This window comes from Stylophora pistillata, chromosome 1 (assembly GCF_964205215.1).
Source record: "Stylophora pistillata chromosome 1, jaStyPist1.2, whole genome shotgun sequence".
Lineage (NCBI taxonomy): Eukaryota > Metazoa > Cnidaria > Anthozoa > Scleractinia > Pocilloporidae > Stylophora > Stylophora pistillata.
In genome coordinates, this window is record NC_142519.1 from 8,850,223 (window position 1) to 8,864,917 (window position 14,695).

Here is a 14,695-nt window from a genome sequence, read left to right on the forward strand (position 1 = left end):
CCAGAAGACAAAAGCAACTTCCGTTCCAAAATAACAATAACATGATTGACAACCTCGTGAACGTACACACATTCCTGCTTGATACGGTGAATGAATGGAGAAGAATAAACTGTGCATACCGTAATGATTCGATTTAGTGCCTTCGTTTCCCATAAGTGTTTCCTCTCCAGAAAGCACCCACCTCGAATTTGGTTTTGCTTGATAAGCTCCCCTATTCTAATAAGCACCCCTATCTGGTTTAAGTTATACTGCACTGCTCGAGTACATGTAAATTGAGACATAATCTCTTTATTGCGATCAACCGTGGTTTATCTTCCTTTAATTGCTCACCTAAAGCCTCGTTAAGAAAGAAGTGGCCTTCATCTCAGTCTCTCGATTTTTATGTCCATGTGAGTGCACAGCTCCTTCAAACGACTGCCTGATTTCTTCTAAAAATTTTGTAACGATTGCTTTACTGGTCGTTCTAGCTAGAAAGGACGGGCCGAAATTATTGTGTTTGCATAGGAGAGGCGTGTAAAGAAAGCGCTAAGTGGCTGTTCAGTGGCCGCTCCACCTTTAAGTAAGAGTTTAGGGTTAGGTCTGGATTAAGCTTTGAAACAAATCTTCGAAGCATCTTCATTTTGCAAAACAGGTTATCAGGATCGTAAACGAGTCCAATGAAGACGCTCATACAGATCTTATTTTCAAGAAACTTAACTTGCTTTAGTTTCACGACATCCATTTGGTACACTGATTATGTTCATGTTCTCATTCAAAAAGAATTTTCGTCCCTCAAAAAATTTCGAAATGAATTCGCGAGAAACAACCAAATCCTCAAGTACATCACAAAAAACGCAAACTCCTTTAATTTACCATTGCGTAGCATAAGTATTTCCTTTTATTTAAATCAAACCCTCAATCAAATATGTCATATAATATTTGAAATACATGTTAGTGTATACATAGAAGTAACCACATTAATCCGCTAATAGATCAACAATTTATTTTCGTCAATTTAACTTCCACGCTGAATCCGTTCTTCAAATTGGCAAAGACCAGTTTGTTTCCTCGGCTTGGTTTCTCGGTTACTGTTCTGATCACTTCAACCATTGGCACGTAGCCAGTTGGAGAACCATGTACCTTGGGTAGTTCTGGAAGAATAGTGCTCACAGTGCGTGCCAAGGTGACTTCAACTTGGATCTCTTTGCTTTCTGTTTTAAACATCTCATCTTCTCCGACATCGCCGGAGGTTCGCAAGATTTTAGAACCGGGGAAATTAAGGTCGGGGTAACTGATGCTTAAATACAGCTCCTCGAAAGTTTCTTCAGCCATGATCCTGCACTGTCTGTCCACTGCTGTAACAACCCCCCAGGAAGGAAGAGGGATAGATGACGTCGCCTGGAAAAACACGTAACCATAGAGTGGACGTCGGATGGTATTACGTTCAGGAGATCTTTCAAATAGAACCACATGAGCCTCATCGTCTTGCTTTATAACCCTGTAAAGTTTAGCGGTTACGCCAGTTTCCTGCATTTTCCAGTAATCGTCAGCAGAGTCTACATATGAAGGAGTCTGTATGTGAATAGCGTACTCGTAGCTTCCATCTCGTCCACTGTGCTCAAGCCAGGCAGTTCCGTAGGTGCCACTAGATGGTTTAGCCGAGGCTGTTTGCGAGTTTTGTGTTTGTACATGAACCTTAAGATTGGGTGCACTTGCTCTTGGTATGTAGTAGCTGTTGCCCTTGGTGTCCACCAGAGTTGTGTATTCCTTTGCCGGAGAAGATGGGGACAAAACTGGGGTAATGGCTTTAAAAGGAGTTGAATGATCTTTTCGCTCATCATCAACTTTAATGAACGAGCTGTCACTTATCAGTTTGTCTTGGAAAAGGGTCGTTTGCGCTTGTGTTGCCCTACCTCTGTTTACGTTAATGTTGCTTCCAAGACAGACCAACACGTTTTGAAAAAAGAAAACAGATTTCTTAAAGTGGAGATTGATTTTGGGATCGTCTGCGTAAGTAAATCTGTAATTTGGTTGGTTAAAGTCCATGCCAAATAGTCCACTGGATAAAGACTCTAATCCTCTGTAGGAAACTCCTCCAGCAAAGGAGTTGGGACTGAAGTTTCTTGCTCTGCTCACCCTTGTCTGAGCAAGAGTAAGGGTCATCGTTGTGGCTCCAGGTATTTTTGTCCAATCCCATCCATTGTTTATATCGTGAGCCTTCAATGCTTCTTCGCTGTTCGCTATTAACATTGAACCATGACTCTGATAGGTACCAAACACATTTTCTTTTTTTCCCTTTGTAGATCCCTCAAAGTCCCAGACAAAGCGGTTAAAGCCTTTTATTGTCACTGCCCAGTCCTTACGACGATGAACTGAAAGAGCAGCAAAGTTTTTGGACCAATGACCTTCAGGAGAGAGCTCAGGAGATGTACCTTTAGAAAAGACCTATGTTCGAGAAAACAAATCATAAAATCATTAAAGTTGCTTAAAATCAAAATTTAACTTTGCACAGGAAAGCAAAATACTATTGTTACAAGCTTAGAAAAGGGTACGAATGAGCCCGCAAGCTCTCTATTAATTTTCAAAAGGACTACAATGCGGTGTTGTATTGCAGAAAGGAAGGTTACAATTAACAGCGAAATGGTGAATTTTGCCAAAAACCTGAACATTAGCCAGCAACATAATCATTGTTGCATCTTCCTTCTGGTTCACACAAGCAAGATTTTATGTTCGAGTATAGTAGTAATCCATTACTTAATGTTTACGACAGGAATCAATCAAAGCCCAATCTCGATGAAACCTTGCATTGGAATTGCCTTAAAAAGGGAAGACATCTCGTTGAAGCCTCCTTTACACCTGTTCCGTATCAATTCCTTAAAAAAAAATGGGCCTACAACCAACTGCAATGTCACGAAATTCAAGTATCTAGTTCCCTTTAATTAAAGAGGTGGTGTTCAATACCTTGTTGTTTACTTTTAGGAATATCTGGTTTTAGTTCTCAAAAAGGTTGAGGTAAGCAACTATCTGTGTAGGCATTCAGCAACATTTAGTTGATAAACTTACGGTCGACATAATTTTCAGTGATCCAAGACTGTTCATATACGATTTTCCCCTGTTAACCGTTCCATCTTCCAAGTACTTTTTAACAAATTCGTCCGTTGGCTGGTACAAACGTAAAAACATCCCAGCGTTCTCGACAACAGGAACTGAGACTTCTTCAGCAGGGGTCGATGCCAGAGGACCAGACGGATGTGAAACACTGATGTAGGCGTATGCTGGAAGAATTTTTATCAAAACCTTCTTGGAATAGTCAACAATACGTCCCCCGACACTGTTTGGTGTTGAATACTTTACTGCTACCAGCCTCAATGTCTCAAGGGCTTTGCGTAAATTTTGTTTCGACTCATCTGACAGTGCAAAGTCCGTTCCTTCTAGGAGGTATTGCACTTGCGCAGCTGTATGATATGCGTGTGGAGCATATGCAGATGCGTAGAATGTCTTGTGATGAAAGCCGGTATAATCAGGTTTGATAACTCCTCCAAAGGCTTTGTTAATACTCAGGGCATTATCCATCCATCTTTTTAAAGCATCCATATCCCTCTGCCTTTCCTTGATTTCCATATCTGACTCAGCAGGCATTATCAACACAATCATGAGCCGAAACAACATTATTGTGATCATTCTGTCAGCCGTTGTTCCACTATACTCGAACGTCGACTGATAAACTTCGCCAAAATCATTATACCACTTAGCAGTATTTATTAAGTTCAAAAGTCTTGGTCTGTATTTAGGGTCCCCGTGTAACGCATCCTTTAGCAAGAAAAGTGTGTGCATGTAGCCAGCACCACCGCGGTTCATTTCATGATCAAGGGAGCCTATTGCACTCCCATCAGCCCATCCTTGGTCTTCAATGTAATCAAGCAGTTTAATTATTCTCTCGAGGCGGTTTTCGTTTTCCTTGTTCAATATTTTACGTACTTGGTCCTCCGTGTAAGGTTTACTCAGACTTTCGAGATACTTACGAAACTCATCCTGCCTGTCTCCATTGTTTCCACAAATCCTTACGATCGCGCGGTTGACATTGACTGCTGTAGTAGAGCTCAGCTCAGAGGTTTCTTCGCTTACGGTCCGGGAAATTTCTTCGGGGCGGGATTTTAGAAAATATTCTATCGCTAAAGGCAGCATGATACGCATTTGGACGAAGCTGAATTTTCTTGTGGGATCTGTCGAGGAATACTTTCGTGTTCCATTGTCACAACCACGACAAAACAAAGGAGGCGCACTTATCACTGTCTTTCCTGAGTCGAGGCTCCTGAATTCAAGTCTATAGTATTCCAAATATGCATCGTCGATGCTACTCGCTAGTTTATTCCAACGCTTCTTAGCTTCTCCAGAGAGGTCATAGGTAGTTTCCCTTTGATCGAAATACCAGTTTTTCAAGCGACTCTCAATGTGTGTGAGACTCAATGATTTTGAGTCGACGACCGTTTCCGGAAGAGGAGTTGGATCCTTCTGACTCCAGCGATAGCTTTGCTGCCAGAAGTTGCTTGAATCATATCGTGACCTGAATCTAGTGATAGGTGGAACTATTTTGTCGCGAGACTGAGATGACATTCCTCTCACAAAGTGAAGGATATCGATGTATATTGTGTCGCGATGTTTCAAAACAAAATCAACTCTATCAATTTTAGTCCCAGAGCGGAGGCTGTTAGCATCACGTTTGCATTCTTCATAGGACACCCATATTCCTCGCCAGCCCTTAAATCCCAAGTCAATATTAAATGAACCAACTTGGTTTTTCCGTTCAGTGTCTCTAAATCTCACTTGCATACTCCTTCCCGATGAGGCAGTCTCTTTGTAGATCCACATCTTCACGCCTCCACGCCTTAGTTCACTTCCGCTGATGGAGGCTCCTGAGCCTCTGTTGTACCTTAATCGCGATACTCCTGTGGTGCCAGATTCCCATCTCAGTGACCTTTTGCCGAGCTTGGCTACCGATTCTGGGAATGTTATTGTCCCTCTCGTTTCTGGTATACGTTTCAGGCAGTTTTCCTGTGTATCCGTCTCAAAGTCTAACAGTGACAGACACTCTGCAATAAATACCAAGATAACATCGTGAAAGGATATCACCATAGACAAAGACAGCAGGTATGCGCTCATATCACTACTTCTATATTTAGCTTGACTTCGACAGTTTTTTTTCTTTTCAAATCTTTAGCGGCCAAAGGGTGGAGAAGAACGTTGAGCAAATTGTGATTTTCTATTCCCTTCTGAAATTAAGGTTGGGAGTGCACTTGGAATTTGAAAAGGCAACAAATGTATTTCAGAGAACATGGATACTCGTTTGGTGTGTCTGACAACCGCACATGAAACACCATATGAATTCCGAGCACGTTCTGAAAGTAAGAAATAATAGCCTCAAATGGGAGATTTCTGACTAATTTCAATGATCATTTTGAAAGAGAATCGAAGTTATCTTTCATAGATCCTGGCCATGATACTGAACATTGAAGTTGTAAGTTATATGTAGTAAGCTCTAACGTACTTATAACCTACCCTTTTGAGCCACTGCAAACTCCACTAGCAAGAGTGCAAACCCAATCAAAGCAAGACAAAAGAATCTTCTTCCAGACATGCCTAAAAACAGAAAAATAGAGATAAGAAAGATGCGTGACTCCAAATGGGACTAGTTCTACTGATACTCTACCGAGGAGACTCGCGTAGGGTTTAATCAAAGTGGGTTGCTAAGACAAAATTCCTACGTGCTGTCAAGATTTGATTGGTGTTTAGTTTGTGATATATACATCAGGACCCAGTTGTTCGAAGGCCTATTAGCGCTAACCAAGCCGGTTAAATTTTAATCCAGGTTTCTTTATTTCTCTGTTTAAAAGCCTTTTTGGGAAATTTTCTCTATTCTTTTTAGAAAATCCAATCATTAAATTGTAGACAAGAGAATTTAAATTGAATTTTCCTTTAAATCTTTTAGATATCAGACCAAATTTTAACATTAACCTCGAGTTACCTTAAGCTAGCTTTGAACAACTCGGCCTGGGTTGATAGTTAGTATCGAATCCACCATAATGAAACTCTTACTAACTGTAATAAAATGAGGTGTTTTAAAGACATTAGGGTATCTGAAGATAGCTTACATTATCGATATAAAAAAGCACTTTTTGAGAGATGAACAGGTTACCAAGCATTTGCCCCTACTAAATACGATTAACAGTGAGATGCAATTAGTGAGTAGGTTACCAAAAACAACAAACACCATCTGATGAATAGCCCTCAATAAGTTATTTGGACGCACCTTTACCGAAGGCAATGTTTTGTCTTGATCTTTCTCCTTTTCTTCGATATTGTTATGGCCGAAATCTAATATTTACAAATAACAACCAATAGTTAACCAGTTCAAAAACACAACTAAGCAACAAACTATTGAACTTACCTGTACTGGCAGAAAGGAACCTTTCGTTGATCCTCCTCTACCTTTTAAATTGTCCTCTATTTAAAGCAAACTATCATTCTGTGGAAATTGTTACGCAGTCCTGTAATGAAAACCTGGTCGTGCTCTTATTGGCCAGATAACAGCTTATTACTAAATCTGCTGCAAGACAATTGAATCAAGAGGGAAGAGAGCAGAAGATTAACATCGAAATACACGAAAAAGATATGGTTAGATGAATAACCTGCTTTTGACATCAGAGAGCAGAGGTGAGATGACAAAGTTCACCAGTCTCTAAATCTGCTTTGACAGAAATGTATGGTGGAGTTCAATGGAATCAAGAGGGTATGACAGCAGAAAAAAAATGATTGAAATGCTTGGAAGACGTATATGCCTTGGTTGTGAATTGATTACCTGCTTCTGGTACAAGAGAGCTCATGTTAAGAGTGGGATGACAAAATGATTTTACCGGACAGTGAGTCAAAGGAATCACTTTTTATGCCTGTAGAAAATGTATTAGGAATGTTGGAGACCGTTAAGAGAAAAAGAAAGGGCCCACACATCAGCTGGGATTATAACTTTGGCTAAAATGTAATCTACATAAAAGTTTTCTATAGAAATTTGTTTGGACTTTTTTCTTGGATTTTTTTTTTATTCAATATCCTTCACTCGCATCATTATAATGAGGTCGTGTTTTACCTTTAAAAAGTAAGTAAACGATATGGTGGGATACTTATATAAAAAAACTGTAAAATGCGCATGAGAATTGAATTATTGTGACGAGTTGCATTTTTACAACTATCCCACGCTCGCTACGCAATGAATATCATCTTTCATAAGAAAAAATTGTCGGAAAAACTGATTTATGAATAATTTGGATATATCAACAAAGTTGAAATGGTAAATTGGCCACCGTAACGATTACAAAAGCTGACGTTTCGAGCGTTAGCCCTTCGTCGGAGCGTTTACCATTTCAACTTTGTTGATATAGCCAAATTATTTCGTTACTCCCACCGACGCAGCCCCAAACAGTTTCTTTCGAAACTATCAGCCTTTATTTTTTATGAATAATCACCTCGAGGTTAATTTTGGTTTAAAAGTATATTCATATAATCCTTTAAAAAATTCATCTTTCCTTTAAACCTTTCCTCGTTAGTGGAATTTGGAACGGAATTCACATAAAAATTACTAAAAATATCATTTTCTGTGATTCTGTCAGTTGGAGGTTGGATTTTCTTACCTACATTTACATAGCGGAAATATAATCGCCCGAGTCTTGTTCCCTTCGTAGAGTTTTCGGCAAAAATGAGTCAAATTACCACAAAGCTTTTGACACTTGCCTACTCTTACTCTCTGTGGGAAGCGACAAGTTTTTGTAACGCTAATCAGGTTGCGCTTAAGAGAACTTGTCAGGTCACATGAGATTTTCAACGATTACTCGACCTCTATTGTTTTTGTTTGGCAGTGCGACGTTGGTTTGGTACTGAACTGTAACAGAATAACTTCCCAGCGGGAAGTTGTAATTCGATCCTCTTGAGTAACCAAATAATTTGGATATATCAACAAAGTTGAAATGGTAAATTGGTCACCGTAACGATTACAAAAGCTGACGTCTCGAGCGTTAGGCCTTCGTCGGAGCAAATAGAGGAATTGTGGGTTGTGTGTGCTTTTAAAGGTAGAAAATGGAGCTACGTTATTGGTGGGAACATGGCAACGAGAAAAACACGAATAAATTAGTGGAATGAAAAGCGTTCGTTGATCCCTGTGGGATTTAGACTGCCGGTTTGAAAGATGAGCTTTTGTTCAAGAGTTTTACAGCTTTCCGTGCTACCTAAATGTAAGGAAAGACCGCAGATTGCCGCATGTTACTTAGAATGATTAAGTAAATTAAAGTGTCTAGCGACTGGTTTCGATGTGTCCTTGTCATTCTTTTCCACGTCTCGAAGGTGTTCTCGGAATCGGTCACCTAGTAGTAGTAGTAGTAGTAGTAGTAGTAGTAGTAGTAGTAGTAGTAGTAGTAGTAGTAGTAGTAGTAGTAGTAGTAGTAGTAGTAGTAGTAGTAGCAGTAGTAGTAGTAGCAGTAGTAGTAGTAATATTAGTAGTAGTAGTAGTAGTAGTAGTAGTAGTAGTAGCAGTAGTAGTAGTAGTAGTAGTAGTAGTAGTATTAGTAGTAGTAGTAGTAGTAGTAGTAGTAGTAGTAGTAGTAGTAGTGAACTTTATTTATGTGTCGTGAAAACCTAGCGCATAGCACTAATTGGGGACACAGGGTAAAAGCTTTAAAAATAAGAAATCTGGAACCTATTTACAGAATTATGTACCTAACCTATTAACAGTTAAAATTATTTATCAATGTCCTAGAGTTAAAAATCAACTATTACAGAGCGCACATTTTTTGCATCCATCATCAGTCATGACAGTCATGTCCGTTCTCCTGATTTTGCTTTTAAATCCGTGCAGGCTGTCTTCACTGCGTAACTCTTTTGTAAGTTTCAACCAGAGGAGAGGGCCATAGTATCTTAAAGAGTGTTAACCATATTTTACTGTATTAAAGCGAGGGATTCTAAAATCTGCATTTCTTAGAGAATATCTTCTATCGCAGTTTACTTCTGACATAAATAGTTCCTGTATTTGACAAGGAATTAAGTTCTTTTTTGCCTTGAACATAAGGATTGCTATGTCCTGGAGCCTTCTGGTGATGGAATTCTGGTGATGGAATTTCAGCCAGCTTTAGCAGGCCGTCATAAGGGAGTGATTTATCGTTGAAAACTGCTCTCAAGGCCCTTTCCTGTAGTCTTTCAGCTTTACTTTTGTCTGAGGCTCTGCAGAAATGCCAGATGATACTGCAGTAGGTCAAGTGAGGTAAAATGGCGGCTTTATAAAGTTGTAGTTTAGCGTAAGTGGGTATTAGTTTTCTTAGACCACTTAAAACTCCTATCTGTTGACTTGCCTTTTTACAGACTAAGGTAATATGCTCACTAAAATTTAGTTCAGAGTCCAGGAATGCCCCCAACAGTTTGATAGATTTTGATTGTTCAATGTCATTCCCATCTATATGCAGGTTTATACTATTTTTGGCCTCAGTTCCAGAACCCATAAGCATGGATTGATATTTCTGAACATTCACTTGTAGCAGGTTTTCTTTGTACCATTTAGTAATTTTGCTACCTTCACTCAGCAGTTTCTCTTCAACAATACTAGGAGACGGGGCCGATGCAAAAATTTGATGATCGTCTGCATACATGGAGATTCCCTCCTCAGTTATATAAGTGAGATCATTTTGAAATGAGTTACACAAGAGGGGACCAAAGGAGGACCCTTGAGGACAACCTCTTATTGTATCTTTCCACTGACTCGTCACAGGACCCAACTTGACCCTGTTCCGTCTGTGAGAGAAATACGCACGCAGAAGGTTGAGAGCTGATCCTGAAAAGTTGCATGATTCCATTTTCTTAATGAGCAGTGGTGCACTAACAGAGTCAAATGCCTTACTCATGTCAGAGGATAATACTCCTACAACTTTTCTACTAACTAGATCCAGCTTCCATTTCTCAACTAGTCTCAGTAATGTGGTTTCACATCCATTGTTCTTTCGATAGGCTGTCAGGCTATTACTAAGTTTAGGATCCATATACTTTGTAAACTGCTTTCCCAATAGTTTCTCAAACAGTTTATCGAGGGTGGGTAAAACTGTAATTGGTCGATAATTCTTCACTTCTTCTCTGTTGTTACTCTTGTAGACAGGTACCCATACCCCTCTCTTCCAGTCAGATAACCATGTCCCTTGTTCAATGCTAGTATTTAGTATCCTGGTTAGTGAAGGAGACAATTCCTCAGCTACTAATTTTAAAATTCTGGATTGCAAACCTTCATATCCAATTGCTTTGCGAGTATTAAGATTTTCAAGAGCATCTTTCACTTCATAATGATTTACAGGTCTGAAACAAAAGGAATCATTTGATTCTGCCATATGTGAAGAAATGAGATGTAGTCTTCTGCCTGTTTCGCCGATGTATATCTTTCTGCAATAAGTGCAAGTTATGCAATAGATTACATTGGCGGAGGTGCACGTGAAGTGATCGGTGATTTTAATGGATCGTTTAGGTCCCGATATTTTATCAGTGTTGTGAATGAAAGGACACGTTTTGCATCGTGCACGAGCGCATTTAAAAGTGCCTGGTTGGTCATTAGTCTAAAAAGAACTTCTGACCAAAAAATTGCCTATATTTTTGTCGCGTTTGAATGAAACGAGCGGAGGCTGCGAAAAGATAGTGCTTGTCTCTGGATCGTTTTGAAGTAATTTAAAGTTTTTAATTTTTTCAATTCTACCACTTCTTATCCTCAACTCCCCCGCGGCTCTTTCCGTCGGGGTAGTAACTGCGCTACTTGCCCTTACATCTCTGACAGACTTACTAACTATACCTTTTTTTCTACCGGCGAAACACGTACTATTAAATCTCACTTGATGTGTGACCCTAAAAACCTTATCTACTTGATTCAATGTAACCGCTGTAACTTACAATACCTAGGAGACACTAAACGACGTTAAAAAGACCGTTTTAATGAACACCGCCGTACCATTGATAAGCCTAACTCTAGATCTAACCTACTACAGTCGCAGAACACTTCCTTTCCTCTCCCAACCACTCTGCTTACGACATTGAGCTCATCGCCATCGAAAAAGTGTTTTCCAAGAGAGACTCGATCCACAAGGCCAGGGAAGCTTTTTTAATTTCAAGAGGCAATACTGTTTATCCCGATGGCCTTAACACTCGCGAAGAAATGTATTAGTGTTTTTCCTTCTACTATTCTTACTTCTAGTTATTTATATTATTTACTATTTCTATTTGTAATTGTTATCACATTGTCAATCAAATTAGTTTTACGTATTTCCATTTTTACATCATACAGCTATCTAAGTACCACTTTAATTCTATGTCAATTCCCACTGCACCTGAAGAAGGCTGGTTTGGCCAGCCGAAATATAGTGCTCCGTCTTAAAACTTATCTACGTTGTATTGGTCGTGCCTCTATATTTATATTCGTTATTTTGGGCAGATTAGATCACCTTCTGATCCAACGTACAAGAGTAGGATTATCGTCCACGGTTGCTTGCTGAACATTTCACAGTTAAATTGTTGAGCCTTTTTACGGCTTACAGTTCACCACTCTCCAGGTCTGGCTGAGGAAAATCTTCCGCTATACTGACTTCGTACTTCGATCAAGCGATCAACTAAACTCCACGGTCCCTTCCCTTGTCGAAATCTGGCGATTATTCGAAATGTGGCAGACATAAAGCCCTAGTTAATTGTATTCAACTCTATTCTGTGTATTTATGCTTTGTTCTTCTGACAACTAAATCCTCGATAGAAGCTTTAAGATATATATTTTAACTTGTTATCTTTTCCTTTCTTTAAAAAGATTTGCTTCCAAAAGTATTTCATTGTTTCTCTATACTTTGGAAGGCGCCACGTATATAAAAATGGGTTTAAACCCGAGTTTGCGTATGTCAGACTTCCTGAAAATCCGAAAGAAATCATCAGTAATGGTAGATGCGGATGACACACTTTGCATAAGTAGATCAACACTTGAACAGTGAACCACGGCATGTAACAGAGGAGAAATGCACAAACGACAACTGAAATTGCCTTGAAGAGATCTTTCTCTCTTTTCATAATAATGTTACGATCTCTGGTTGAGTGACTTTCAGCTCTTTCCTTAGAATATCGGTGAAAGCGGAATAAGATCATAACATACATGGTCAACATGCCCAAAAGCATGAAGAGAAGCTGAAAGTTGTAGACGGTCCCCATTATAGCAAAGAAATCGCGACACATGAGGAATGTACTTCCAAAAGCTATAAAATAAATCCAACATGCACAGTTGGCGAGAAACACTCTTTTACTTGTAACTCTTGCGCGATAGTGAAGTGGCGTAATTAAGGCGAAAACTCTGTCCACTGTTAAAAGGAACATATGGCCAAAACTCACGTTTACAGAGAAAACGTTGAGAGCAAAGATCACAGAAAGATCAAGTGGTGATTCTCCTCGCGCTGATATTACCCAGCCCCAATAGGCAGTTATCGGACAGACCACCAAGCCAACTAATAGATCAGCTATAGCCATGGATGTCAAAATAAGGTTGGAGGGCGATGATCGGAGTTTCTTAAGAGGATCTTTCCAAACCGCAATTAAGACCAGAATATTTCCAAATATGATTACTGGTGCCATCGCAATCGATAAAACAGCACTGATTGCCGAAAGTGGCCTCACGTTTTTTAGACTTAGCCATCCTTCTTCCAAAGCTTGCTCGCTTGTTATGTTCCAGAAGTTGTAGTGGCCAAAAACGGCTGCCATGTCGGCTCGTTTTCTGTTTTTTTTGTTTTTTTGTTTTTTTCAATGGAGTCTGCAGCTCGGTGGCTCGTGTAATAATAAGTCGATTTTGAGTTCGTCGCAGTATTGACACTGGCTCGCTTTAAGTTCAAGTAGACAATGACAATACAAGAGGTTGCGGTTTCATTGAAGTATATTGGAAGTTTCTAGGGGCAATAATGTAGTACCTCACTTGGGGCGCCAATGAATACTGCAGTAAACCAGAATAAGAGATTTTTGCAAAGATAACCAGGAAAATGTACAAACAAAACTTAATCACCCTTCTGTGTCTATTGTAAGTTTAGACTTCGTTTTTCAATTTGTGAAAAGGCCTGTGATATGGTTCTTTATCTTCGTTGACGTCATTAAGATGGGACTGTCATTTGCACAACAACTAATATCCGGCTTAGTCAATTTTGGATGCCAACTATAGTCTTCCTTTGTGAAAATCTATACAGCTTGATCATGTAACATCAACTAACAATTTACCTGACCCCGTGAGGCCAATTGTGCCAATTCAAACATTCAATCACTGTCCATACTAATGTTACTTCGATGCCCTCACAACTTTTAGATAAATTCATTCATGCTTTAGATAAATTCATTCATTCATTCATTCAAAGGTTTGCTTCAAAGTGTTTGCAAAGTTGCCCTTTTTCGATGGCATCACATCAATTCATATCAGTTACGGCTTATATGATGTTCACCATGGACAAAAACCTTTTTGACGATAGTTTCTTTGAATAAATTGAACGAAACACCCAGGAATTGTGAAAGATAAATAGCGCTCATTAGGATCTTAGGGGAGGGTTTTTGTCATGTCACGGATGCTGGTCAATGTCGCGGTTCAAAACAAGCGTAAATAAATCATAACATTTACGTAGAGGAACCTCGTACCAGAAGAGGTAGATTCTCTAAAAAAGGGATTACTGGAAACATTTTTCCCTCTTTCCTATAACTGTAGACTGGAGCGCTTCATCTATGGAGCGAATTTTTTTCCTGTAATGGATGTGCGCCAAAGGAAATTGAATTGAAATTCACACTGAATAATATAGACTCCATGTATGACAACAAACAAAAGATTATCGACGCAAATGCAAAGTTCATTCCCTCTAATTGTTAATTGTTGTCCTTCAGCAGCGTTTTAGTTAATAAACTGACAAAAGTTCAGATGACACTTTGAGCCACTGTAATACTGTAATACTGATGTTAAAATCTGTTAGAACAAGGCTAAACTTTCTCAGATCCACGGCATCATCAGGGATGATTCCGCGTAAGGCTCGAATACTCAGTGGTGTGTTATAAACTGATTGATAAACAGAGTACATAGATGGACTGTTATTTCACTTCCCAAAATACGCATCAATAGAAATGGTTCTAAAAGCACATTGCACAGCAAACTTCGCAGTGCAATGTGCTTTTAGAACCATTTCTATTGATGCGTATTTTGGGAAGTGAAATAACAGTCCATCTATGTACTTTCTATGCATATCTTCAATACTGAATAATATAATGAACAGGCCAAAACATTTTATTCCGGGCCGGAGCGAGAGAACCATAAACGTTCTATTAGCAATGACCAGTAATTACAATTATATCACTATTTCAGAGTTACAGAGTTATGTTTCAGACATTGGGAAAGTTATCTCTTCTTCCATCGTTACTAGAGCCTCAGGCTAGTAGTTGCACTCAAAAGTACTTGAAAATTTCCTTTTATTTTGGAAGTCGCCAAGCATATAGCAATGAATTCAAAACCACAAGTAACAACGGAAATGGACTCACAAGATTTTTTTCTCCGTTCAGGACAGCACGTTTCGAATTTGTGCTTCTGATTTGGTTCCAGTCTCCTTCCCTTAGATCGTCTGTAAAAGCTAAACGTGATCACCGCAATGCATAATGATGAGCA

At 39.3% G+C, this 14,695-nt stretch overlaps 2 protein-coding genes across 2 annotated transcripts; both read right to left on the reverse strand.

Moving 5' to 3' along the window:
• Positions 1 to 818: 818 nt before the first annotated feature.
• On the reverse strand, positions 819 to 6,566 carry LOC111326752 (uncharacterized). The gene is made up of 5 exons (XM_022930828.2): positions 6,425 to 6,566; positions 6,287 to 6,351; positions 5,536 to 5,616; positions 3,043 to 5,069; positions 819 to 2,424 (listed from the first exon to the last, which is right to left on the reverse strand). Exons 3-5 carry the CDS (start codon positions 5,612 to 5,614, stop codon positions 973 to 975), a joined length of 3,558 nt encoding a protein of 1,185 aa, XP_022786563.2. The 5' UTR covers positions 5,615 to 5,616; positions 6,287 to 6,351; positions 6,425 to 6,566; the 3' UTR covers positions 819 to 972.
• A 4,138-nt stretch (positions 6,567 to 10,704) lies between these two features.
• LOC111326766 (octopamine receptor beta-2R-like) lies at positions 10,705 to 13,108 on the reverse strand. Its single transcript, XM_022930843.2, has one exon. The coding sequence runs from the start codon at positions 12,772 to 12,774 to the stop codon at positions 11,794 to 11,796; it is 981 nt and encodes a 326-aa protein (XP_022786578.2). The 5' UTR covers positions 12,775 to 13,108; the 3' UTR covers positions 10,705 to 11,793.
• Positions 13,109 to 14,695: the final 1,587 nt, after the last annotated feature.

Excerpts from the sequence above, each read along its gene's own strand:
- LOC111326752 (XM_022930828.2), bottom strand. The coding sequence starts at position 5,614 with ATGTCTGGAAGAAGATTCTTTTGTCTTGCTTTGATTGGGTTTGCACTC. Across the intron at positions 5,070-5,535 it reads GTTTGCAGTGGCTCAAAAGG|AGTGTCTGTCACTGTTAGAC; the intron begins GTAGGTTATAAG and ends TATTTATTGCAG. Across the intron at positions 2,425-3,042 it reads CACTGAAAATTATGTCGACC|GTCTTTTCTAAAGGTACATC; the intron begins GTAAGTTTATCA and ends TCTCGAACATAG.
- LOC111326766 (XM_022930843.2), bottom strand. The coding sequence starts at position 12,774 with ATGGCAGCCGTTTTTGGCCACTACAACTTCTGGAACATAACAAGCGAG.